Consider the following 27,165-nt stretch of genomic DNA (forward strand, 5'->3'; position numbering starts at 1 on the left):
AAAAAAAAAAAAAAAAAAAAAACACTATGGGGGACATGAAGGGTATTCAACATGTGGCCCATTCCTCTGGAATCCCAAAGGTTTCTAATAATTCTTTTTCCTTTTTTGCAGATGTTGGGTTCCAGCAGACACCCATGTTCCCTTGAACAGCCCAGAACCAGTTCCCTGGGTCCTGGTGACAGGTAATGACTTCCTTCATTGCTCTTATAGTTCCAAGCACTCTGGTTGAATAATAATAATGTAATATTTACTGAGTATTTACTATTTGCCAGACTCTTTGCTAAGCCCTTTGTATAGTATTTGTTAATCCTTACAACAATGTCACAAGGAAGTGGAAGAGAATATTCCTGCCATTTCCTAGCTGAGAGAGCTTTGAGATAATTGGCAAAGATCACTTCTAAGATCCTTATAGGCTTTAACATTCTCAGATTTTTTTTTTTTTTTTTTTTTTTTTTTTTTTTTTTTTTTTTTTTTTTTTTTTTTTTTTTTTTTGCTGTTTTTTTCAGTGCTGGGGATTGAATCCAGGGCCTGTGCATGCTAGTAGGAAACCTCTGTACCACTAAGTTATAACAAGCCACCATTCTGAGTTTTTAAAATATCATTCCTTTCTTAAATCATGCATGCATTCATGTATCCGTCAAGCACTTACCACATGTTAGGATTTTTGTGTGTTTGTATGTACTGGGGATCAAACTCAGGACCTCATCATGGAATCTTACAGAGGGGATTAACACAGATTGAAGGTTGGATCATTTCTCCACCCAAAATTTAGGTAAAGGAAAAATAGAGTTCATCTTATTCCTATGTTCTCCCCTAATAGCCTTCCATCCAACCATCTTCACTGATTTATTAACTCCAAAAAGAAGCATCTCCTTTGTTCAGGCTCTCTGTTTAGGTGCTCAGAAGGAGTACCATGAAGAAAATGAAGACTGCCTACCTTTGCTGCCAATTCCTACAGGAATCCCAGCCATCACCAACAATTCAGTCTTTTTTTTTCCCCTTTCTAGAAGTGGGATCCTTATAGTTTTAATAAAGTTTTGTAGTTGCAATTAAGAGAAAACTAGCATAATACGGTGTTTTGTTGGATCATTTAAGCAAAAAATTTAGCGCTGTCAGGCTTGGTTGGTTGCGGGGGTTAAGTAATAGTGCCAGGAATTTGCCTCTAGTGGCTCTAATGTTGTTAAGTAGCTCCAGTCCATCCATATCCAGCCAGCTTGACAACCCCAGCATTGACTGACTCTCATTGGCCAAGCCTGGCCAAACCCTGAGCCAATTACTGTGACTCCTGAGGCATGGGGGAGAATAGAGGGGACCTTAGTTCCCTGCCCCCTTGGGGGAAGAGGGAGGTGGGGTCAGCCTTTTTTAAACTGGAGAGAGTGTGGAGGGAGGTTGCCCAAAGGAAAGTCAAAGTACTATTACAGAGAATGGGGGTGTTGGATGGATGTTGCTTAAATAAAAACAGCCATTATCATCCATAGCCCATACAATACTATACCCCATTCTCCAGTCTTCCTTACCGCTAAATCATTTGAACAAATAACTGTTTAACTTCTTTTGAGCTTACATTTCATGGCAGTCCCTATGTGCCAGGCACTATCTAAACACCTTTCAGATCATTTTTTCCCTACCCACCTCCATTTTATGAGTGAGGAAAAAAGTGGACTAGGAGAAATGGAAGGACTTGTCCAAAGTCCCTAAGTGGCAAAGCTAGAATTTGAATCCTAGTTTATCTGAATCAAAAGCTGGATCTTGGCCATACATAGTGGCACACATTTGTGAACCCAGCACTCTGGGAGGTTGAAGCAGGAAGACTGAAAGTTCCCTAAGTTGCCCAGACTGGGTTGAAATTTCAGTCCTCATGTCTCAGCTTCCCAGAGTTCTGGGATTACAGGCATGCACCGGCACATCAGGCTAATTTTTTCTTTTAAATTCTTGCACATGTTAAAGCAAATTAGGTGGTGGGATTCAGTTCTTTTTGGGGAAATTGATACTAGGGCCTTGTATATGCGTGCTAGACAAGCACAACATCCCCAGCTTTTAAGTTTATTTTGAGATAGAGTCTCATTAAGTTGCCCAAGCTGGCCTCCAACTTGCAGTCATTCTGCCTCAGCCTCCTAAATAGCTGGGTTTATAGACGTGCACCAGTGCACCTGGTGGGATTAGTTTTTCTGTATCTAATAATGAGAAGTTTGAACTGCCTTTTGTAAGTCTTGTTCTAGTTCTTCTAAAATAAAGAAACTAGGATGTGTTTAGGCTAATTACCTCAGATAAGAGGAAAGTCGGGAATTAGAGGCATTTGCCACTTCAAAAGGCTGAGAGGCTATCATAAGACAAAAAGCAGCATCATCACTTTAACAATCTTTTATTGAGCAGCTGCTAAGAGCCAGGCGTGACTCTAGGAGCTAAGAATATGACCAGGGATACATTATGACTTGTGGGATCTAAGTACTCTTTTCTCCTTGGTTCCCTTCGTTCATTAAGAAAAAATTTACAGTAGTCAGGAACAGTGGTGCATGCCTGCAATCCCAGAACTCTGGAAACAGGCAGGAAGATCATGGCAAGTATAAGGCTGGCTCGGGTTACATAGTGAATTCAAGGCTCACCTGACCTACATAGCAAGACCCTGTCTTGAAACCACCCCCCGTAACAGTAGCATTGATATTAAGACAAATATAATGCCGGTTTTTGTATCGACTGTTCTTCTACTTTAAAAGAAAAACATTTTGACAAAACCCTAAGTGTCACACATCTAAGACACTGAAATTACTGCAACTAATGGGTAAATCAGCCTGAGATACAGCAGAAAAGACAAAAATCCCTGTTCTCTTGAAATTTATAATAAGAGATTTAAAAAATAAGATATCAAATGCTGATAAATGATGGAAGGATGGTAATAAAGAATGTGCTTATGTAGATTGGGTGGTTATAGAAAGCCTATCAGGAGGTGACATTTAAACTAAATACTTGAATGATAAAAAAGAAACTAGCCATGCTACAATGAAGGCAAAAATCCAGGCATGGTGGCATATGCTTGTAATCCTAACACTTGAGAGGCTGAGGCAGGAGAATTGCAAGTTCAAACCCAGCCTGGCTAATTTAGCAACTTAGTGAAACCGTCTCAAAATAAAAACAGAAAAAGGACTGGGGATGTAGCTCAATAAGAAGACTCTTGGTTCAATCCCTACGACACCCCCACACACATACACACACAATCAGGGCAAAAGAATATTCTGGGCAGAAGGAACAGTGAAGGCCCTAAGGAGGAAATAAACTTGGCAGTTTAAAAAACAAATGACCATGTATCAAATATTTTAAAATAAGAAATAAAAAACAGATGAGGCCAGTCATCGTAGTGCACACCTGTAATCCTAGCACTTGGGAGGCTGAGGCAGGAGGATCACCTTGTGTTTGAGTCCAGCCTGAACTATAAAGGGAGACCTTGCCTTAAAAAAAACAAAAAAGAAAAAATAATAATAAATTTAAAATTTTTTAAAATATAGAGTGGGGATTTAGCTCAGTGTCATGGTGCCTGCCTTGCAAGTACAAGGTCCTGGTACCAAAAAAATTAAAAAATAAGAAGCTGGGGATGTAGTTCTGGTAGTACACCTGCCTAGTGTGTACAACGCCTTGGGTTTAATCCACAGTACTGCAAACAAAACAACAAAACACCCAGAGTAAACATTCAGGAAGCACATTTGATATGAAACACTCTTAGGTATGATCAAATAGCATCTTTAATTTACATAGACTGAGTGTTTTTTCTTCCTTGCTTCTCTGTTGTTCTCATTGGGCTTCCAAGGACCCCTAAGAACAGAAGGAAAGTGGTGTGCAAAAAAAAAAAAATCAGGGCGAGAAAGGACTTTAGAGGTCCACCCACCTGATTATCTCCCTTCTTTCCTTCTTCCTTTCCTTCTATGCTATGCATTGAACCCAGAACTTCATACGCTGTAGGCAAGCACTAGTTTTTTGTTTTGTTTTGTTTTTGTACCGGGGAATTGAACTCAGGTCCTTGCACTTGCAAGGCAGGCGTTGGAACCACTCAGCTAAATCCCCGGCCCTACTAATTTTTCTTTTAAGAATAGAATTGGTTACTGGGAAGGCTGAGGCAAGAGAATCACTTGAGCCCAAGAGTTCAAGGCCAGCTCAGATGAAAAATAAAAAGAATCTCCAATTTCCCTTCCCCTCCAAGTTATGGTTTCTGTGAGATTGTAATTTGGAGACCAATTGGTGATTATTTTTCTTTCTTTCATTCAGTTGACTAATATGTATGGTTTCTTGTGTTCATAAATATTTTGAAGCAATGAACTAAGATGAAATCCTCTACATAGAGCCCTGAAAGGCTTCCGTTTGATCTTAGGATAAAAGCAAAACTCTGTACTGTGGGTCTACAACTCCCACTTCATGCCGGCTCTGCCTCCTTCTCCAACCTTGTCTCCCCCACAGGACACCTGGCTTTGTGTGCTCCAGGCATTTTCATTTTCTTTCCAATTCTTCATGTTGTGGGGTCTTTGCATGTGTTCCCTCTATCTAAAATGTTTTATTTCCCTCTTCACCTTCAGAACAGGTCTGGCTAAGTTTACTTTCTTAGGAAAGACCTCGCTGATTAGATCAAAGCCCCCTATTTGAGCCCCTCATTTATTAGGTCAAAGCTTCATGTTGCAAGTTTCCGTAACACAAAGCAACACCTCTGTCCTCATCAGGGCCAACTCTGGGTATGTGACTTGTGCAGTCACACTGTACCTTATTCCTAAAAGGGCCCAGTGATTGAGCTAATGTTTTATTCTCACATACCTTGCTTAATTTTTTTTCAATACTCAGGATCAAACCCAGTCATCTTTTTTATTTGAAGGGGAGTGGTTTTGAAACAAGGTCTCTCTTTGAGGTGCAGGCTGGCCTTGTACTCACTATGTAGCCCAGGCTGGCCTTGAACTCAGTGATTCTTCTGCTTCATCCTCCCAAGTACTGGGATTATGGGCATGCACCACTACAATGCCGCGCCTCTCTATGTCTCTGTCACTAGCCCCCGCTTCTCCCTCTCTCTTTCTCTCCAGTTCTAGGAATTGAACCCAGGACTTTCACACTGAGCTACATCCCCAATCCCCAGCCCTTATTTACGGTATTTACTCATTCATTTTGGCAGTACTTGGAATTGAACCAAAGCCCTTCTTATTTTTTGAGAGTGGATCTCATTATATTACCCAGAGGTGACTTAAACTTATAATCCTCTTGCCTCAACCTCCCAGAGTGCTGAGATTTCAGACATGCACCACCACACCCTGCTGAAATTCTTAATTTCTGAATAAAGTTCCCTACATAGCAAGACCCTATCTCAAATCACAAATAAATACAGAGCTCCTCATGGCCCCCCAAAATAAATAAAAGATCCCACATTTTATTTGCAATACACTCAAAACTGTATAACTTATTCTGGTTCTAATCACAATTTATTTATTTATTTATTTATTTATTATTTATTTATTTATTTATTTTTGTGTCAGGGATTGAACTTGGGACTTTGCTTTTACCAGGCAGGCAGCTCAATCACTGAGCTAAATCCCCAACCCCTATTACAATTATACTTCTTAGTGTGGCAGTTGGTCAAAGACTGCCCCCAACTATATTGTCAGCCCCTGAAGGGGACTGTATTTGTTCTTTTTGTTTTTTGGGGTTTTTGTTTATTTTTTTGAGACAGTGTCTGGCCTTGAACTCACTATGTAGCCCAGGATAGCCTCAAACTTGCAGCAATCCTCCTGCCTTACCCCCAAGTGCTTGTATTTGTTCTTTATACATTTATTCCTGTCACCTATAAGATACCCTGGCATACAGTAGATACTCAGTAATTGTTGAACGAATGGGTGAAAAGATTTTGCCTTAGTCACTAAGATACAATACTCAACACCCACAGTTTAAAGGAGAGGCTTATTTTGGCTCATAGTTTTTGGAGATTTCAGTCCATAGTCAGCCGGCTCCAAGGCAGAAAGCAATGGTGGGAGGGCCTGGGGGAAGCCAGGAAGCAGAGCAAAGCTGGGAGCTTGTGACCAGTGACCCATCTCTTCCAGCCAGGCCCTACCTACAGCAAGTCAGCTTTAAGCCTCCAAGATTCAGTCGTCTTCTGAAAGTGCCACCTATTAAAATAAAATAAAACTCAACTTATGAGTACCTGAGGCTCTTGAGGGACATCTACATATTTTTTTTTAATTTTATTTTTTGGAGGAGTTGTTTTGAGGCAGGGCCTTGCTATGTATGTAGCTCAGGCTGGCCTGGGCCCTCAAAACAGACATGTACCACCATGCCTGGTTTCTTTTTTCTTTTTTTTTTTTGAGACATGGTGTGCCTCAGGCATTCCAGGCTTGCCTTGAACTCAGTATGTAGCCCAGGCTGGCCTCAAACTTGCAGCAATCCTCCTGCCTCAGCCTCTCAAGTGCTGGGATTATGGGCATGCGCCACCAAGGCTGGCTGTTTTGTTTTTTGGTACTGGGGATCAAACTGAGGACCTTGCGCTTTCAAGGCAGGTGACGGAACCACTGAGTGGTTAGCTGGGCCAGGCCAGGAAGAGAAAGGGTGTTCGAAGCCATGTTAACAATTTAAACTTGATATTTGCTGCTTGTGGTGGTGCAACCCTTTAATCCAGCATGTAGGAGGCTGAGACAGGAGGGTTGTATGAGTTTGAGACCAGGCCCGATTTTAAAAAACAAATGAACTTGATACTTAACACTGGAATGACCTTGAGGGGTTTGAAGCAAGGATGTGATTTGGTTAGGTTTGTGCTTCAGGAAGCTTACACTGCCTCTTGTAGAGAGTGGGATGGGATGGAGGAGGCCAGATGGAAGGTTGTGTGGGTGTCAGTATGCATTAAGGAAAGGCTGTGGGGATGGAGAGAAAGCATGGGAAGAGGAATGGGCAAGATTTGATGACCAATAGGTCGGAGAGTTAAGGGAAAATGAGTCCAGACAAAGCCTAGGACTCTATCTTATGTGTCATGGAGAGAGGGGTGGGAGACAACCTTGAGATGGGGAACTCTAACACAGAGATTTGGGGGTCAGATCCCAAATTCAGTTCTGGATATCCTAATTAAACCTACCTCTTGTCCCAAAACAGGAATCAAAAGAAAAGTCACACCAGCCAACTTCAGGAGCTGGCATTGCTGATACCTATGACCCTGAAGACTGGTTCCAAGAAGCTCACCAAGGTGCACGGGGAGGAGGAAAGGAAGCAGATAAGGGAGGCGAGGCTTCAAAGAGCAGTGAGCAGGGAGGTGGTCCTGGGAAAGCTAGACTGAGCCTTTTAGTGACAGCCTTGAAAAGGGAATGGCTTGCTCTAAATGGAAATTTCTTGGAAACTGAGAGCCCATGACTAGAAAGGAGGCCGGAGGAACTGGGAAGGAAGACTTGAAATCAAACAGCCCCAGGTTTGAGCCCTCCGGCTTTATAGCTACAGATCTCTGGGCAGCTTCCTCAGGCTCTAAGCCTCAGGTTTCTTGAGTGTAAAAGAAGGAAAAATAATTCTGGCTCCCCAGAGATACTGTGAGACCAAAATGACATAGTAGCTCTCCAGGCCTAGCACACAGTATGCCCTGAATAAATGTCAGATCCCTCCTGAAGTCCCTGCTCTTGGGACCTGTGTGGTTCATCTCGGAGGTCAGGTTTCTCTGGGTGTCCCCACAATAAGTACAATAAGTACATACAGGGCCAAGCTAACACTGTGCTCGCAGTGGGAACAATTTACATTGAGACCCAGATCGTAAAAGCTGTATTTCCTCTCATTCACTTCATTTACTCATTCTTTCACTGGCCTTTGGCAGAAGATCCTTAGATGCCAGAATCTGTTCTGATTGCCACAAAGAAGCAAATAAATTTGAGGCCCAATCCTTCACAGGGACTTTTTTTTTTTTTGAGAGAGAATCTCACTATATAGTTCAGGCTGACCTTGAACTCACTATCTACCTCAGGCTGGCCTGGAATTTGTGGCAATCCTCCTGCCTCAGCCTTTTCTCTGGGAATGTAGAATCTTGAATGTATCAGGAAGTTGTGAATTTGAATACAAGTATAACTGGTGCCAACTGGAATGTTTGACCTGATAAGAGACCCTCAGAGGAGTGGGTGTCTGGAGAGATTTGCCTGATCCTAACATATGGCCTTTACCCTGCTCACTACATTCCACCACCCACCATGTCATGTAGAATTCTCCTCCTACACATCCTCTATAGCAGGTTCTTGGATGAGTTTCCCAGGACTGCTGTAACCAATCACTACAAATTTAGTGATTAAATGACACAAATTTATTCTTTTACAGTTCTGGAGGTCAGATGTCCCAAATCAGGATCACTGGTCTAGAGTCAAGGTGTTAGTAGGGCTGGTTCTCTCCAGGAGAGGATCTTTCCCTTTGCCAGCTTATAGAGGGTGACTACATTCCTTGGCTCCTGATGAGCCATTCAAAGCAAGCAGCTCAGTGTCTTCAAATCTCTCTTGTCTCCTACTGCTCTCCCCACCCCTGGTACTGAGGATTGAACTCAAGACCTTGTGCTTGCAGACTCTGGCTATGTAAACACACACACACACACACACACACACACACACACACACACACACCCTTGTGGTCACATTGGGTCCACACACACACACACACACACACACACACACCCTTGTGGTCACATTGGGTCCACTCACATACTCCAGAGGAATTACCTCATCTCAAGATGCTTAACTCACATCTGCAAAGTAACCTTTGCCATATAAGGCAACATACTTATAGGTGCTGGGTAGTAGGATGTGGACATCTTTGGGATTGGGATGCAGACTATTTGGGGACTTTTTTCTTCTGTCCTCAAATATTTCCATATATAATATATCTACATGCTGTGATAGGCACTTGGGAAGCTAAAGATGGAAAAGACAGTCCCCTGCTTTTGGGAAATGACAGTCAAGTCAGAGGTCAGGCAACATTTTGTAACAGACCTGATGCCACATACGACATCCTTTAGAATCTCCCCAAGTTTCCTCTCCTCTCCTCTCTTTTCTCTTCTCTCTTTTCTTCTTTTTTTTTCCTGTTTTTGTACTGAAGATTAAATCCAGGGCCTCTACACTGAGCTACATCTCCAGCCCTTTTAAAAATGTTTTTAGGCCAGGCGTGGTGGTGTATGCCTGTTATCCCAGCACTCGGGAGGCTGAGGCAGGAGGATCACTGTGAGTTCAAGACCAGCCTGGGCTACATAGTGAGTTTCAGGTCAGTCTCAACTATACAGCAAGACCCTGTCTCAAAAAACAAACAAAAAAATGTTTTTATTTTTGAGACAGGATGTTGGTAAGTCACTAAGTTTCCTAGGCTGGGCTCAGACATCCCCCTATGTGAGCTTCCCAGAGTTCTGGGATATGTGCCACCACCCACAACATCATCTATTTTCCCTACCATTTATCCTCTGCTAGAGAAGGATCCCTCTTCCCACTCTTTACTGTCCCTTAAGTCAGTCCTAGGTTCCCATTCCACATAAAATGGCATCCCAGTCAGTATCCAACCACTCATGGGTCAAACTCAATCTTTGCCTAGAGGAAATCACATCTGTCCCAGGGTTGTGCTATGCGCTCATGAACTAATAGAAGCTTTGTCCTGTTTCTGAGGTTTGGGATTTCTGGCACCCTTCTGCACTATTCTGGCTAGTTAAATGTCTCATTCCTCACATGCTCCTATAGTTTTTCCCCTCTGACCACGAAGGCCCTCAGCATATTACTTCAATCATTTTCTTTGTTTCTTACTACCACCAGCAGCACTACCCACTTTTTTTTTTAAAGACTAGGTTGCTCAGGCTAGCTTCAAATTTGCAATCCTCCTGCCTCAGCTAGGTGTGTACCACAGTTCATGGCTTCTTCTTTTTTTTTTTGTACCGGGGATTGAACTCGGGACCTTGGGCTTGCAAGGCAGGCAGCAGAACCACTGAGCTAAATCCCCGGCCCTAAGTTCATGGCTTCTGAATACCTTTAGATGGAGAATTCTGCCATATCTCCATTCCCAGCACTCACAGGGCCCATCCTAAAGAAAATAACAATAAACATTGCTCCCAATTTATTGAGAGCTCCAGGTGTCAGGCTTTGAATACTGTGTCTTAGACACAGTTTTTCATTTAAGCTTCCCTGGAGCTTTGTGAGAGATGTGTGAGTAGGCTTACTTTTTGGTTTAAGGAAACTAAAGTGCAGAGGGTCATGTTGCTCAGAGACACACAACTAGGCAATGGAATGGAGAGGGGGAGAGAGAGAGAGAGAGAGAGAGAGAGAGAGAGAGTGAGTTTGGTGTCTCATTCCCAAGGCCTGAGCCCTTCAGCAGCTGTGTTACTCAGTGTTCAGTGGATGTTTGTTGACTGACTAAATGAATTTCCTGTGTTCAGATGGCTACAGGATCTGTCTATTTTACCTTTACAAGGTCTTTGAGATTTGTCCCTTAGGTATAGCTTTCATTCTGTCTTCCCAAAGCATCAAGAACTGAGCCTCTGTCCTGGAGTCAGAGATAATGCCCAGTAGGCTTCTGCATAAAATCTTTAGTACAGTTACAATAAATAACATTTACATATTACTTCACAGTTACAAAAATCTCATCTCAGTGCATGCCAAACAGGTGCCAACCCTGGTGTTAGAAATACTAAGCTAAAAAAGACAGAATCTGCCCTTGAAAAATCCATACTCTAGTTATATTTTTCTTTTTTCAATTTAATTTTTTTATTCTTACATGTTTATAGTACACAATGATTACATTTATTGTGTGGAGTCTGTACATGTACATAACACATATTAATTCTTTTTTGTCCCCTTTCCCTCCCACCCCTCCCTGCTCCAACTCTTATTACCCTTCCCATTTGAGAAAGCTCTATTTCCATTTTTTTCTTTGATTCTCTATTTTTAATCTCCTTTCCCTTCTTCCACCTCTTGTTCCCCTTCCATTTGAAAAAGATCTCCCTGCTATTATTTGTCTTTTATTTTGTTCTTTATTGATATTTTAGGTTTCACATATAATAAAAACCATGCAATATTTAAACTTGCACATCTGATTTATTTACTTAACATTATGATCTTGAGGTATATCCATTTACTACTTATATATGTATGTATTTATTTATTTTGGTACCAGGGATCGAACTTGGAACTTTGCAATTACAAGCCAAGTGGCAGAACCACTGAGCTAAATCCCAGCCCTCCATTTACTACTTACAGATGCCTCAAGTTTATCATTCTTTGTGTCAGAGTAGCACTCCACAGTGTATAAACACCACATGTTCCTATCCATTCCTCTGTTGGCTGTTTCCAAGATTTAGCTATTATGAGTTTTGTGCTGCTATAAACATGAGTATGCATGTATTATTGTACTACAATGACTTTAACTCTTTTGGGAAGATTCCTAGAAGGGGAATAGCTGGATAGAATGAAATTTCTGGTTTTATTGTTTTGAGGAATTTCCACACTGATCTTCATAGAGGTTGTTTTAGTTTATATTTCCACCAATAGTGTATAAGAATTTCTTTATCCCCACAGCATTACTAGCATTCGTTTTTTGGTTTGTTGTTGTTGTTTTTGTTTTTTGGTACCGGGGATTGAATTCGGGACCTTGGGCTTGCAAGGCAAGCAGCAGAACCACTGAACTAAATCCCCAGCCCTGTTGTTGTTTTTGAGACAGGGTCTTGTTATGTAGTTCAGGCTGGCCTTGAACTCACTATGTAGTCTGGGTTTCCTCAGGGTGATCCTCCTGCCTCAGCCTCCCAAGTGCTGGGATTACAGGCATGTGCCACCATGCCTGACCTAACAGCCATTCTTTCTGTGGTAAAATGGTATTCTAATTATATTTTTTCTTATTTAATCCCTTGAGAACCTGATAGGACCTGTTCTTGGTACACAGTCATAGTAGCAGATAGGATCCACATCCTTCAGTACCTGTGTTCTTTTTTTTGAGACAGAGAAATTGAAATTTTAGAAGAGATTAGGAATTATTGCTAATTTGGGGGAGAGGCAGACAGGGTATTGAACTTGGGTCTTTACGCTTGCAAGGCAGGTGGTGGCACCACTGAGGTAAATCCCTGGCCCTTTTTTTTTTGTTTTTTTGAGACAGAATCTCACTATGTAGTTGAGACTGCCCTGGAACTCACTGTGTAGCCCAGGCTGGTCTCAAACTCGCAGTGATCCTCCTGCCTCAGCCTCCCGAGTGCTGGGATTACAGGCGTGTACCACCATGCCTAGCTTTTTTTTTTTTTGTACTAGGTATCGAACTCAAGACCTTGGGCTTGTGAGTCAGTTGGCAGAGTCACTGAGCTAAATCTCCATCCCCTTCAGTGCCTATGTTCTTTTGACTGTGTCACATGTATTTCTTAGATCATGTAGATTGCAGCTTCCTTTGGTAAATCATGCTCAGTTATATCAGTGACCATCTGTCTGCATTATATTTTACAGAATAGTTTCACCTAAGTTCCCTCATAAGACGCTGTTTCCTGGTTTGGGGTTGGAAGATTATCACCAGTTTGATTCCCAAAATATTCACTGGTATTTTTCACTCACCTTGTCAACTGACTAATTCCTTTCACTTGTAGGCCCCAGTTTAAATGCTGCTTCTTCACGGAGGCCTTTCACCCTAATTCTGAGATCCCTTGTTGTACACTTTTCTTCACAATGCTTATCTCAATCGATGATTTTGAGTGATTTGAGTCTGTTGCCTTCCCTACATTGTAAGGTCCATGAAGGCAAATGAAGCATATCTAGTTTACCTCTGTGTACCTGGCCTTTGATGAGCAGTATTCTTCTGTATCTTTGGCAGGTGTGTGTGTGTATTTTTATTTTATTGGTAAATTTTAGGTATACATAATTCATCACAGGGAATTTGTACCTATACATGATGTATCTTGCTTCTTTTTTTTTTTTGCCACTCCTCTCCCCTCCCTTTAACCCCTCTTCCCCTCATTTACTTTTCTTTTGTTTCTTTCTTTTTTTCATTGAGACAGGGTCTCTCTTTATAGTAAAAGCTGACCTTGAACTCACTATGTAGCCCAGGCTGGCCTTTTACTTGCTGTGAGCCTCCTGCTTCAGCCTCTTGAGTGCTGGGATTACAGATGCACACCACTACACCCAGCCACTTTCGTAGTTTTGTATCTCCAATATCAACTCAGGAGGTATTCAGGGCTTGGTGTTGGAGATTTTATCCACTGAACGGGAGGATCCTGCTGGGTGCTGTGGGGACATCGTTCCTTCAACAGTCCCCAGGGAGCAGTGTGTTTGGGTTACAGAAACCAGTTAGTCACAGGCTCATCATCAACTAGTGCAGAGTCAGTGGAGAGAACAACACATAGAGAGATTTTTTTTTCTTTTTTATTGAGGTTATTGGTACAATCTAGGTATACAAATACAATTACATTCATCATTGGGATTCTGTACCTTTACATAATAGGTCTTGATTCTCATTTTTCCCCTTGTCCCTGCCCTCCCTTCACCCCCTCCTCCCCTCCCCATTTACAAACACTTTATTTCCATTTTTTCAGCTTCTCATATTTTTTTTTCTCTCCCTTGAGATTATTATAAAACAGTGTGGCAAGTGCCTTGGAGAAAAGGCACAGGGCGTGATAGGAGTGCTGACGAGGGGCAGCTGACCCAGTCTAGTAAAATAAATAAGTAAAAAAAAAAAAAGTAAATGAGGGGAAGACAGGTTAAAGGGAGAGGAGGCACAGTGCTGGAAGAGATTGCTGTGCCAAAACTAAGAGGAAAAAGAAGCAGTAGGAGAGAGTTTATGGGAACAGAAGGAGGGCTTTGCAGACAGGAAATACAGCATGAGCAAAGGACCAGTGGCCAAAAGCTGAGCAATGTCTCCTGAAAAGCCAGACCAGGAGGCAGGCTAATCTGGAATCACTCTCTCTTGAGTGCACCGAGACTCAGTTTCCTCAGCTGTATCCTGTATCTCTCTGGGCCATAGTGAGGGCTTAACAGACTAGGACTGGATAGGGGCTGGGGATTTAGCTAAGTGGTGCCACACCTGCCTCACAAGTGCAAGGTCCTGAGTTTGATCCCTGGTACTAGAAAACAAACACACAAACAAAACAAACAAACAGGGCCCGGGGATTTAGCTCAGCGGTTCGGTGGCCTGCCTTGCAAGCGCAAGGACCCGAGTTCAATCCCTGGTACCAAAAAACAAACAAACAAACAAACCAACAAACAAAATAGGACTGGGTGCAGTGGTACACATCTGTAATCCCAGGTACATGAGAGGCTGAGGCAGGAATCTAAAGTTTAATAAGACCAAGTGCTACAGATTTAGCTCAGTGGTGCCGCCACCTGCCTTGCAAATGCGAGGTCCAGAGTTCAATCCCTATTTAAAAAAAAAAAAAAAAAAAAAAAAAAAAGGATAATAAAGTTTAAGGCCAGCCTAAGTAACCTTGTGAAATTCTGTCTCAAAATAAAAAAATAAAAAGGGCTGTGGATGTAGTTCAATGCTCTCTGGATTCAATTCCCAGTACTTCAAAACAACAGAACTGAACAGCTCTCTGACACCAAGGGCTGGGTGAGGACCATGTTCCAAGCCCCACCTCCTGTGCTGATTTGTCTTTCTTTTGGAGGCAGAAGGAGATTCTGCAGCATGTCCTGCACTACATACAGTACCTCCAGAGAACCATCAATGTGGTCAAGGCCTTGCTCAAAATCTACCTCAGAAGTGAGGAAGGTGGACTTGTGGGTAAGCAGTTTGGCCAACATGTCCTGGTGCCTGTCACGAGCTAAATCCCTGATTTACATGAGTCTAGCTTTTCTCCCCACCCCTAGGATATTCAGAGCCTGGAGGAGGGGAAACATCAGAAAGGAGTGCAGGATGCTGTGGGAGTTTGGGGGGTTCAAGGACGCTAGGAGGAGGGAGGGCCCTGACAAATCAAAGGAACAACATGAGCAAGAGCAGGTGTGTGGGAGATGCATGTGCAGTGTCTGGGGACAGGCCAGCCATGAGTACTGAGTGGAAGGACCCTGTAGCATTGAGATGCCTTGTGCAGGCTCCTGAGCCAGATTCTGATTCAAACGTGTCTTGGTGACCTTAGCCTCTGTGTGCTTTGGTTCCATCATCTGTAAAATGCAACTTATACCAGTACTTCTTCTGTGTTTGTCATGGGGATGAAGCGCAGTGATCCACCTAAAGAAATGTAAGACAGTGCCTGCACATAGCCACCCGGTGATGTACTGCATGGGCCCAGGGCTACCATTGTCACTAGAACGTAAAATACACAGGCAGGATGGCAGGAGATCAGGCTGGAGGGGTTTGGCAGGGTCGTGGTGGCAGGGATGAGGTGTTGAAGGGCTCCTGGTACACAACTGTGGAAGGGGATGAAGTAGATGAGAATTCCTGCAAGGTGTATATACTGTTTTTTTTGTTTTTTCGGTACCGGGGATCGAACTTGGGCCCTTGTGCTTGTGAGGCAGGCAGCAGAACCACTGAGCCAAATCCCTGGCCATACTGTATATACATTTTAATGGTGCTAGGGATGGAAGCCAGGGCCTCACACAGTTGAGGCAAGCTCTCTACCATTGAGTTACATCCCTGTCCCTTATTGAAGGATTTTAAGCAAGGGGTAGTCATGACCAGATTTTAGTTATTTGTTTTAGGACAAGGTCCCTGACATCTAATGTAGAGAACTGTTTTTAAGGAAGAAACTGGAATCAAAATGAGAAAATAAGCCAGGCGAGGTGGCGCACTCCTGTAATCCCAGCACTCAGGAGGCTGAGGCAGGAGGATGGATCACTGTGAGTTTGGGACCAGCCTGGGCTACATAGTGAGTTCCAGGTCAGTCTCAACTACATAGTGAGACCCTGTCTCAAAGAGAGAGAGAGAGAGAGAAAATACTTCCAAGAGTGATTAGTCGAAAGACAGTGAGGCCCAAGCCAGCACCATTGCTGAGAATGTTGGCAGAAGTGGGTAAATTTGAAGAAGAGATTTAGCAGGGATGGGGGCAGCCCCCTCGCTGGGTTGAGAAGATTGGGAGGAGGAACCGGTTTGGAGTGGAGAAGAGGGCCAAGCATCTGAGAAGGACAGGGTCCGCTCTGGGAACCCACCCCAGCTGGAGGCTGGGAGCGTTGTGTGGTGGCCGGATGTAAAGGACAAGGAGGATGAAGCTGAGGCTCTGACCTGTCTCCTTCTCCATCTCACCAGGGCCGGGCTGGAATCCAGCCACCGGCCCAGCCCGCAGAGACTCCATCCCCTCCAGCTCTCCATGCTCTCAGATCTCTCAGCTTTGCCAGAAACCTTCGAAGAAGCAGCTGACCCGAGCAGGTATAGGTCTGTAGTAGAAGCCAAGCAGAAAGTAGCCCTGAAATACGAACAGGGCTGCCTCCCCCAGTATGCTGTCACCCTGGGCTCTATTCCTAGCTCCTCCTAATAGGAGCACTGGGGCCTGGCATGGGGCCACTCTCCTCTGAGCCTCTGCTTCCTCACTAGGAAATGCAGCACCTGCCACGGGCTGGTCTCAGGATATAGAAAAGGATGCACACACTCTGCTGAAGCATCACGTACAACAGGCACTGGTCAGGCCCCAGGAATGGACACTGCTGTTATCCGTGTGCTCAGTCCTCATTCCTGGGCAGCAGGAATGTGTAGTGGTAGAAAGATCCAAGTGAGGAGGCAAAGTCCTCCATCCCACCACAGCATTGCTACTAACTCAATGCCCTTCCCCATCTAGCTTCCATTTCCACATCTGCAAAATGGGACCTAATTATTGATTTCCAACCCTGGCTGCACATCTGAATCACCTGGAGTGCTTCTAAAAATGCGTATGTCTATCCTCACACCAAGAACATCAGGTGTCATTGGTCTTGGAAGGAACATCAGACGTTGTGCATGTTTTGTTTAATATTTAGAGCTCAGAAGTGTGTGGACAGGGGTTGGACTCAGTGACCTCTACATGAGGATCTGGGCGTGCCCGAAAGGGTGGGGGGTGACCAGGCCCGAGAAAACTTTGAAACAGAGTCTGCACAGAGCACAGGTGGCCCCTCCTGAGGCACATCTGACGCCTGTCTCCGCTCTGTCAGAACTCAAGACCCGGGTCCAGAAGTCTCGTCACTCTCGGCTCTGGACACATCTAAAAAACTGGTTATATCCTCAGACCAGAAAGAAGAAAACGTGGGAAGGACCAGCACCCCTCCAAGGTGCCCTGATGCCTGCAATCCCCCCAAGGCTGTGCTGACCTCATCTCAAGAAGGAAATGCAGATGAAGAAGCAGGAGGCCAGATGACACTGCTGGACATGACCAAGGACATCAATTTTGGTGACATCACAAGTTGGTCTCATTCATCACAGTGAATTTAGTTTTTTCCTTGGTGCTATGACCTGCCATGACCCAGACACAGTCCTAGTAGCTAGGAATACAACAGTGAAAGGGTAGACAATGCTTGTCACTTCATGGAGTATATGATCCTGCTCCTGGCTTTTTTGTTAGGCTCTGTTGTGGGTAAAAGGAAGGGACAAGATCAAGGTCACCCTCATGTGTTAGCTTCAGGTTTAGAACATGGAATAAGGCAAGACCTCCTCATCAGGCTGCACTTGAAGCAGCCAGCCCTTCTTTCATGATCCCCTTCTCACTGCATCTGCTGGGAAAGGGAAAGTGATGTGTCTAACAGAGAGCTGGGTAGGAGAGAGGCAGGCAGGCATGAATTCAAGGTCTGGCTTCACAGTGGCTTTGACACCTTGGGCAGCTGGCTCCTCTCTTTGTTCATTAGCCCCTATTCCTCAAGCACCTCCTCTGGGCCAGGCCCTGTGTAGTTTGCTTGTAACACATGAAGTGACCAAGTTCACAGTCCAATGAAGGAATCACCCACGCAGGTCAGGAGATGCTGTTGTACACAGTGATCCTGATGTCCTGGAGGCTGTGGGCTGTAGTGGAGGTGTCTGACCCAGCCTGGGGCTCGAGAGATGCTTCACAGATCTTTCTGCCAGCTCTGTGAACTTTGACAAGTTATACTGATCTCTCCATGTCTCAGTTTACCTACAGGGTTAATAACAGTGACCTTCAGCAAAGGGTTATTGAGCAGGATGCAGTGTTTAAAACAGGGCTAGTTAAAGTAAGCACTGGATATTTGTTTGCTTTCATTGTTCCACTTAAGGATTTTATCATCATTACAGCTCTTGATAAGGATGTGGGATTTAAGAATGAGGGTGATTCAGGTACCCCCAGTCTCACCTAGAGACCTTGCAACCTGAGGTATTGCCTAGGGTTGGGTGAAAGCTGGGCGGCAGAACCTGGCACCTCTATGTTCCTGTGCCTGTGAGTCCTGGAATCTGGCCCACAGTGCACTGGAGTGGTCGTCCGATTTCACCCCAGGCTGCTATTGTACAGATGGTGCCCAAGATGACAAGCCTGACCCTGCCTTTGAGGATGAGAACAGGGGTGAGATGACCTACTTCCTCAGTGAAACACAGTTCTACCCCAGGTAGGGGAACCCCAAGAGCTCTAGTGAGTGAGGTTGAAGTGTGTGGTCTGCTGTGGTTGTGGGGTCCTCAGGGATGAGGCCACTTTCCATCCCCTGCCAGTGCACACACAGGCAAGTCTGACTTCCCATCCATCTCCTGAGCCATGACTGCAGTCTCCACACTGGCCTCCCTGACTCCTGCTCACCTTTCCAGTCTTTTCTCACTTAACTGTGCCTTTCTGACACAGTCCTTGATCACATCAGTTGTGACTCAAAGCCCTTGTTTGTGCCCACTGGGTGGAGTCCAGATCTTAATGGCAAGGAGACATTCTGTGGCCCTACCTCACCATGTCAGCCACTCTCCTACCTTTAACCCACGAAACATACTTAACAGCATGAAACGTGAGGTGTGCCTTAACCCTGTCTGAGCTCTTCACTCTGGTCCTTCTTGCATAGCCCTCTCCCCTGGTCCACCTGAGAAACTGCCCATCCTGCAGGCTGAGCTCACTGCGACCCCTCTTCTCCAGTCCTCCCAGAGTCCCTCCATCACAGGCACCCCCAACCCATTGCTGGTGTCTGCTTATCCGCTCATCTCCCCTCACAAGATGTGAAGCTCCTTGAGGTCAGGAGCCTCAGCCACATAAGTGCCCCAAAGCCAGCACATATTTGGCCACACGAGATACCCAAAGGGATCACACATCCTGCCCAGGCCTCTTTGTCTGCCTCTTGATTCTGCCACTTACAGGCAGCAGATGGTCTTCTATGATTCCAGTGAGGAGATGGACAATGACGCTGACCCTTGGCTGCCTGTCTGCACCACAGAGGACAGATCCCAAGGTGACTGAAACACTGTCTCTCTTCTTTGTGGGCTCTAGGCTTCTTTTAACTTCTTTCTGAGGATTCCTATGACAGGTGAGAAATCGGGATCTGCTAAGCACAGGATGGCAAATGCACTATACCTGCTGTCACTCCACCACCAGTTAGCATGGAAGAAATTGCTAAACAATCATTGTTTTGGTTTTTTTTCCTTTATCACAGATACTACCTCAGAATCTTTCTTACCACAGAGTCAGGCTGTGGGCTCTGGCACATTATAATATTTTTTCCATCCCTGTCATAGTGCCAAGCATCATACCTCTTAATTTCCTCTACCAGGAAATGAAGTTCTGGAACTCCAAATGAGAAAGTGACAGTCACCTTTCCTGTGCCTTCCAGTTGCTGTGCCAGGGGAGGGGACAATCTCTGACCCCACTCCTGAGCCCTGTGTTTCCTTTTCAGAGAGCCTGCTGGCCTTGCCACCTCCCCAGGTCCCTGCCTGTAGTGTGACAGGCCACCCAGATGAGATTCTAGGACTCAGCCCTTCCCTCTTCAGCTCCCCAAGCAGACTGCTGCCAGAACAGATCTTGGAGGATGACACCATGTTTCTGACCCAAGGTGAGCCTCCAGGGCAGGACCAGACACTTGATTCAAATGCTCAGGCCTGTATGGGCCATGCTGAAACCCAGCCGTGAGTCTGCTCAGGCCCTGACTCCAGGATGCCAGCACAGGGGCATCACAGGCTGTGTGGCAAGAACAAGGCTCCAGGAGCCTGAAGCAGAGTCCCACACTCTCTTCAGGACTAGAGGGGATCCAGGGGAGGTGGCCTGTGAGGGGACTTGGACTTGGGGTGGGAGACCTTGAAGCAGAAAGCTGTAGGGAGACTCCAGCAGCAGTGAGAGCAGGGTGAAGCACTTCCTTTTTAGCAGCCCTCTGGTCCCGACAGGTCTCTTTGAAGAAGTGCTGTTAAGTCCTGAGTCTCCACCTTCTGCTTGCATGCTTGTAGCTCCTGAGGAGAAGGTAGGCTCTGTCTACCCGCACCCTCCTCATGTGTGACTCCCGTACCCTGCCTTAGGGCCCCAGACAGCCCACTCTGTCCACTCCTCCTGTGTTCCTCCTCATCCCCCCAGCCTCATTGCCTTCTGTACCCTCCTTGAGCACTCACTGCAGCCACAAAGGCCTGCATGATGGTGTAGTGGCACTTTAAACCAGGGTGCTCATGGCCTAATTTTACAGACACAGATACTAAAATTTGGAGAGAGAGCCAAGGAATCCTCAGTCAGAATAGAGACCAAAGCCAGGACTGCCTCCTGCCAGGCCCTGGCCAACCTTGCAGCCCTGCATACTCCAGGAGGCCAGTGTCTGAGAGGCAGCCCCAGCTGCAGCTCCTTCTTCCTCCAGTGTTGCCTCACTGAGTGGCTAAACTAGCAGCAGAAACAAAAACAGACGCCATCAGCAGAGCTCTTAGCGCCAGTGCTGCAAGACGAGTTTTTCAACCCTGCAAGGCCTGTATTGTGACCACTCTCTCACAGATGAAATTGATGCTCAGGGGATTTAAGACTTGTCCAGAACGACAGGAAACTGAGGGACTGAGGCGGTCCTGCCCCAGAGCAGGAGCCCACAACTGGGCCCATCCAGGCCCTCTGTTCCCTCAATTGCTCAAATGTCCCAAGGGCTGTGAAGATGGATGAGGGTTTCTAACATTTAAGTTATGCCCTGGAAAGCCAGTGCATGGGAAGATGCCCCTCCATCTTTCTTTCATTGTGTCCCAGGATGCCCCCGCCAGGGCCCCCGAAGTCTCTCCTGACTTCTACAGCCTGTGCCAGTCTTCGGTCTCCTTGGACCACTGCTACTTCCCCCTGAGTGACAAAAGCAAGCCGCTCTCCAGCCCTAGCTCTGAGAACAACGACACAGACTTCCTGTGGGAACAGGAAAAGGTGAGAGGAACGGCCACCTGCCGAGGCTGGATGGGTCTCTCCTGCCCTCACTCACCTCCCTGCCTCTCTCAGGACACACAGGCCAACCCTGAGGGCTCACCGTCCTCCAATGACGAGGACAATGACTACACATGGACCCCAACCCGGCGGGCCTCCACCCTGCCTGCCACTGGGAGGAAGGCCAGGAAGGGCCAGGCCAGCAAGGGCCGGGCCAGCAAGGGCCCCATGAAGCCCAAGGAGAGCAAGAAAGCCCACTGCCTCAACCAAGTGAAGAAGAAATGTGTCAACGGCTTCATCATGTTCTGCAGGATGAACCGGAAGCCATATATCCGGTGGGTGGGGTCCTTAGTAGCACTTGGAGGGGCCCTACCCTACCGTCATTGTCTGAACCCCCAGGCCATCTGGCCCCCTCATTGCTGTGGGACCATTTGCACCTTCTTGGAGCCCACTGACCCTTCTGCAGCCACCTTTCTCCCCAACCTTTGTACTGGCAGGGGCTTCCACTGTGTGCAGGGCAACCCAACTCACATCTCAGACTGGAGGGAAAAGGAAGCTAATAGGCTTGGATAAACTCAAAGTGAGGGGGAGACGTACTTGCCTTCAGGATGCACCTGGTTCTAGGCTGGAACAGCATGCCTGGGATCTCTGATCCTCTCTCTGGGCCAACTTCATTCTCCAGCATGGTAGTGGCAGGGTCATGCCCAGGAGCACCTGGCTGAGGTTCTGTCTGCTACTCCAGCAGCATCTCAGGGAAGGACAGACAGCTCTTGTCTCTAAGTTTCAACCCTGATAGGTCAGACCCAACCCTGACCCAGTCACTGTGGGACCAAAGCCAGGGGCTGGGGAGGCCACAGCACAGGACAGCTGGTTCTTCCTGGGTTCTTAGTACCTTAGTTTCCGGTCACTGTCACAAGTGCTGGTTCGGGGAAGCAGCGGCTACAGGGTCCCTGTGCCCGCTAGGACCCTGGGTCCTCCCTTGAGAGCAGTCATGTAAAGTGCATTTTGCATCTTAGACACTCGATTCTGGAGGGCTTGCCAGCCAGCAGGCACAGGGACGGGAACCCTTGAGGGGTCCTATCGCCGGCCCCCACCCAGGCCAATGTGCCCTGCAGGCCTCCTCTGACCTCCTTTCTTCTTCCTTCCTGGCCCAGAGCCTGCCCTGGGACTGCGTCCACAGCTGCCACCAAGGAGCTGGCCCAGCTGTGGCGGGTGATGCCCCAGGAGGAGCGGAGACCATACTGGTGAGAAGCCCCCACCCAGCCAGCATGGTAGGAGGCCAAGAGGCTGCCCTGACCCTTAACTGTTCCTTCTCGTTCACAACCTTGTGCCTCATGGTGTTGGAAACAGGTTGCAGGTTTACCAGGCTCAGGGATTGTTGCCAAATATTTAAGACAGACTTAGGAGTGACGTAGGTGCAGAGGCGCCACCTGAAGCTAAGGAGCAATGGCTTCACGGGGACTTGGACCCTTTTGCCCTATTTCTTTTGCCTTCTCTGCCACGTGGAGTTATAGCCCCTTAGAGCTTGGTCTCTCCTGCCCTAATGCTCTCCTTTCCTAATGCTTGGCCTCTTGTCCCTCTCTGATCCTGACCCCCTTGCTGCTCTCCACAACTCCAAGGAGCTGGCGCCTGCCTGTGTCAGAACCGGCACTTGAAACATGCACGTTTCCCACTCACCAGCCTCTTCCCAGGAGTGTGGGCTCCAGCAGAGGTTCCTTGGCCAAGTCCAAGGGTCTCAGACGATCAGGATTTAAGGCTAAAACCCTGGCCTCTCCCTTGGGCTGAGACCTGGTCAGCTCTGAGGCCAAAGGGCTGGGGTGGGACACAGCCTGGGGAAGTGAATGCGGATCCGTCCTGTCGGCCCCATCTCCCCCCAGCATCAAGGCTCGCAGGTTCAGCCGCCAGCACAACCGCATCGTGAAGCAGGAAAGCTCTGACAGTGAAGATGAGGACTCGGTGACCCCCAAGCCCTTCTACCAGCTGCTGGCCGAGAAGGCACAGGCTTCCCTTGAGCAAGCCTCGGCGCCACCCCCTCAGGGTGACTGAGGGCAGAACTCCACACACACACACACCCCCGCAGCTCCTACAGCCTGTTTGAAACCAGGAGCCAGCGATGGTCAGGTTGTCCCCACCCCACCTCAGACCCCGCTGTTGTAGGGCCAGTTCCCAGGGACTGAGGATGAGTTGTATTTATCTGTGCTTTGCCTTGTGCGTGCTGCTGCCCTTCTCACAGCCCCTTTCTGCCTTGCAGTCAGTAGGAGCCCCAGGGTGGGCGGAGGGAACCCTAGATGAAATGCAGGAGGGGAAGTTCACAAGCAGAGGATCCCCATACCCCTCCTCTCCCTCCAGGATCCACTTGTCTTCATTCACACCTCACCTCTCCCTCCCAGTTCTATTTAAAGACTATTTATTGTTTCAAACAAAATAAAGCAAGGACCCTTGTTACCAGCAAGGGAGACAAGGGCAGGCTCTCCCTCTGTCCCCCTGCACCATCACCCAAATCCAACCCAAGCCTGCGGTTTGAAAAACTTGCTGCCCACGAGTCTCAGCTCAAACCAGTACCCTCAGGAAACAGTGACCAGAGCCAATGCAAACTGGGCTTGTCCTTCAGGCAAATCCTTTGCAAAGTGAGCCCTCCTGGAAGTTCTGTTATCTGTTACCTTTAATTGAAAGGGAAGCATAACATGTCCTAGAAAAATAGAGATTTAGGATACAAACTAGACACAGGGGTCAGGGTTACCCCAGGAACGAGGCCATCTTTGGTCTGGGGCTGGAGGTGATCATGAGGGCTCAAATCCAGGGGAGCAAGGGAAGACCCAGTCCTCCCAGGAAGGCCAAGCTGGGGAAGTCTCAGTCCTTGGGCCCAGGACTCCATTCTCCACCCTCAGATTCCAAGCAGTTCCGAGAATACCAGTATCAGCAGAGCTATTAATAGTGTTAGGAGTGAGGGAAGCGCATGTGGGGTTGGAAATCCAGCCATCTGGCAGGTCTTCAGCTCACAGCGAGTACCAGGTGGAGGGCAGAGCCCCTGAGTTGGGACCGCCAGGTCCCCCCTTTTATATCGCAGGGCAGGGCGGGAGGGAGCCATAACAGGAATCCTCCCAGGCAGGGAGTAGACAAGCAAATCCCTCTGGCACCTCCAGGACTTGGAGGGGTTCCCCAGGCTGGAAGGATGTAGTGTGAAGGGGGCCTTCAAGTCATGACAAGTGTCTTTCTGGAGGGTTCCTTCTCCCCCATCTGTCCCTGCATCTTGAGCACCATTGTCAGGAGAGGCATGAGTGAGGCTGGCTGGTCACAGTTCCAAGGGCTCCTCTACAGGCACCGACTGCAGCTGGGTCAGAACCTTGGCCTCTGCTTCTAGCCCCTCATCAACCTCGGCGGCTGCGGTGGCCCCCAGAAGCAGCCCCTCAGGGTCAGGGCCTGGCAGCCTCAGCACAGTATGGGGGGCCTGTGTCTCCAGCCCCTTTTCTGCATCTAGCAGTCCCTCTGTTCCTGTGCTCAGTTCTAGCCCTGCTGACCAGACAGGCACGGCTGCAGGTGACAGCATCAGACCCTCTGCCAGGGGTGCTGGAAAGCTGGACAGGAGGCTGGAGGAGTCCGGGGAGAAGGGCAGGCTGGCTGCAGAGGTGGCCACAGCGGGCGGTGGCGGCACCTGAGCCGAAAGCGTGCCCAAGGCATGGGCCTCTGGGAGTGCAGGGCTGGGGGCTACCGGGAGGGTTCCTTCGGGGACAGAGATGGTCGTCTCTGGCTTCAGGGGCAGGGCCAGGCTGGGGGCTGGTGGCAGGACCTGGGAGACCAGCATGCTGGTGGGGAAGGTGGCAGTGAGGATGATCTTGCCCTGCTGCACAGCCACACCTGTGACGATGGGGCTGCCAGATACAGGGTTGGCCAGGAGGAAGTTTCCTGCGGGGAGAGGAGATGGTTAGGGCTAGAAGCAGCAAGCGGAGCCCCTCAGGGTGAAGCCAAGTGACGCTAAGCCTGGCACAGAGGGCACAGGGACACGCCAAGGAAAAGATGTTTCCCCTCCCCTAGCTCCTCCCAGGCCTGAGGGAAGGAGGAGGTACCTGGGGCAGTGGCCGAAGGCAGCTGTAGGGCAGTCACGCCCACCCCAGAGTTTATCAGATGCACATTGGCAGGCCCCGCTGCAGCTGCCACCTTCACAGGGCTGCCTGGGCCAGCTGCCAACAGCTGCAGTGGCCCCATGGCCTGGGGCAAGGTCACCACCTGGGAGGTAGGCACCACCTGGGGCAGGTTCAACAATGGAGAAGTGGCATTCAGGCCTGTGGGATACCCAGGGGGTGGGGACAGTGGCACCACCTGGGGGGCAGCCACTGTGGGCACTGGTCCTGCGGGCAGAGAGAAGTTGGCCGCAGGTGGAGGGCCAGGTACCACCTGGGGCAGGGGTCCCGAGACCTCCTCTCCAGTGGGCACTGAAGCAACCACCTGGGCCCCTTTGGTCTCAGGGACCTCAGATGAAGCCTCTTCCAGCCGAACCTCACCAGTCTGAGGGTCCAAGACCAGAGAGGTCTTGGCTTCGCTGGTGCCCTGGGAACCAGGCTGTGGGGGGGCAGCCCCTCCGCCTGTGAGCAACAGGGGGCCCAAGCTGGAGGCCTCGCCCAGCGCCAAGCTGTTGATGATGACAGGGCTGCCGTTGAGGAGCACTGTCGGGGAGCTGCTGGCAGCCAGGAAGCTCCCGTTCACCAGGATGGAGGAGGAGGCTGGGCACGGAGCGGGAGGGGTGGGCCCCGCCAAAAATATGGAGCTCTGGGTGGGGGCCTCAGCAGCCACGGGGGCCACTCCCCTCTCCAGGTCTTCAGGACTTCGGCTGGACTCATCTTCAGTAGTGGGGTTCCCATCAGACTCGCTGGTGGAGAAAGAGTTATTAGGCTGTGGTCCTGAAAGCTGCTCTCCCCCAGGGGCAGAGGAAGACCACTACCACCCACGTGCCCCCCAAGCTTTTGAAGCCTATTTCAGGGGTCACAGAACCTCCGGAGATCGCGCAAGGGCCCGGTGGTGCGCTACAAGTCCTGTGTAGACTGACACTGCTGCAGGGAGCTAAAACTGACATGACGCCCAGGAAGGAGGCCCTGCTCTCCCTCGGCCTCCCGCCGAGCACCTAGGCTGCCCCTTAACTGCCCGGAGTGCCCTGGGCCCGCAGGCGTGTGGCCGGGAGTGAGGTGGTGGCACCCGCTCAGTTCCCCAAGTCCCACTCCAGAGGCGTCAGAGAAGAGAGCAGCACGAAAGGCCCAGAGGCCGGGCCGCACTGGGTGGGAGGGGAAGGGCTTGGGTTACAGGGAAACCGGAGCAGGGAAGGTTCACGTTTCACAACAAAGACAGGCGACGGACCACGCCGTCACGGCCGAATGGGTGTGGGGGTGGGGAGGAGTAACAGTTGGGGAGCGGCTGGCTGCCGCTACCCGGGGTACAGTGGGAAAGGCCTTTCCACAGCCCCCACTTTCTCACTGCCTCCCCCCACCGTGGACCCGAGCACAGACGGGTTTGAGATGGAGCCCGAGTGCAGCGGAAAGAGGTCTCCGAGCCCGCACTGCCTGCAGGCCAGGTGACCCGGGGATCAGGGCCCAGGGGAGCCGGAGCACCACGCTCGGTCCCCAAGTGCCGCAGTGTCTGGTCCCTGGAAAGGCAGGACGTGCGCTGCCCGGGTTCCCTCACCTCTTGCAGGGCGCGCCGCCGCCGGCCCCGGTTCGGTCGCGCTGTCGCCGGTTCTTGAACCAGTTGCTGACCTGCGTGAGCGAGAGGCCGGTGAGCGTGGCCAGGCGGCGCTTCTCGTCCGGTGTCGGGTAGCGGTTGCCGCGGTAGCAGGCCTTGAGCGCGGCGCGGGAGCGCTCCTTGAAGCAGTAGACTGTCTCTTCGCCGTCCCAGATGGTCTTGGGCAGCGGGAACTTCTTGCGCAGCCGGTATTTGTCCACTGCGCCCAGCGCGCGGCCGCGGGCCCGCTCGGCCTCATGGTAGCGCGCGCGCAGGTAGAGATCCTGCAGGAAGGCGTGGTGGGCGGCGGGGAA

General features: G+C 48.6%; 2 protein-coding genes across 5 annotated transcripts in view; one reads left to right on the forward strand and one right to left on the reverse strand.

Annotated features, from left to right (window-relative positions):
* The window catches only part of Bhmg1 (basic helix-loop-helix and HMG-box containing 1), a 25,262-nt gene extending 1,664 nt beyond the window's left edge, over positions 1–23,598 (forward strand). The window contains exons 2-13 of one of the 4 annotated variants that reach the window (XM_010614594.1): positions 112–182; positions 7,099–7,189; positions 14,574–14,685; positions 17,093–17,266; positions 18,323–18,416; positions 19,141–19,232; positions 19,674–19,829; positions 20,158–20,231; positions 20,984–21,148; positions 21,221–21,480; positions 22,300–22,389; positions 23,023–23,593. In XM_010614594.1, the coding sequence (XP_010612896.1) occupies positions 112–182; positions 7,099–7,189; positions 14,574–14,685; positions 17,093–17,266; positions 18,323–18,416; positions 19,141–19,232; positions 19,674–19,829; positions 20,158–20,231; positions 20,984–21,148; positions 21,221–21,480; positions 22,300–22,389; positions 23,023–23,191 (1,548 nt within the window). In that variant the 3' untranslated portion in view covers positions 23,192–23,593. Of the gene's footprint in view, positions 1–111; positions 183–7,098; positions 7,190–14,573; positions 14,686–17,092; positions 17,267–18,322; positions 18,417–19,140; positions 19,233–19,673; positions 19,830–20,157; positions 20,232–20,983; positions 21,481–22,299; positions 22,390–23,022 lie in introns of all 4 variants that reach the window. The other 3 variants (XM_033765857.1, XM_033765855.1, XM_033765856.1) reach the window with 3 other exon arrangements.
* Positions 23,599–23,666: 68 nt separating this feature from the next.
* Positions 23,667–27,162, reverse strand: Six5 (SIX homeobox 5; the record flags this gene model as incomplete). The annotated part of the gene is made up of 3 exons (XM_010614646.3): positions 23,667–25,048; positions 25,210–26,009; positions 26,816–27,162. Coding segments are annotated over 3 exons (1,758 nt in total), but the record flags the coding sequence as incomplete, so codon positions are not given.
* Positions 27,163–27,165: the final 3 nt, after the last annotated feature.

Source organism: Fukomys damarensis, unplaced genomic scaffold (assembly GCF_012274545.1).
Source record: "Fukomys damarensis isolate Sample0158 unplaced genomic scaffold, DMR_v1.0_HiC HiC_scaffold_19, whole genome shotgun sequence".
NCBI classification, from domain to species: domain Eukaryota; kingdom Metazoa; phylum Chordata; class Mammalia; order Rodentia; family Bathyergidae; genus Fukomys; species Fukomys damarensis.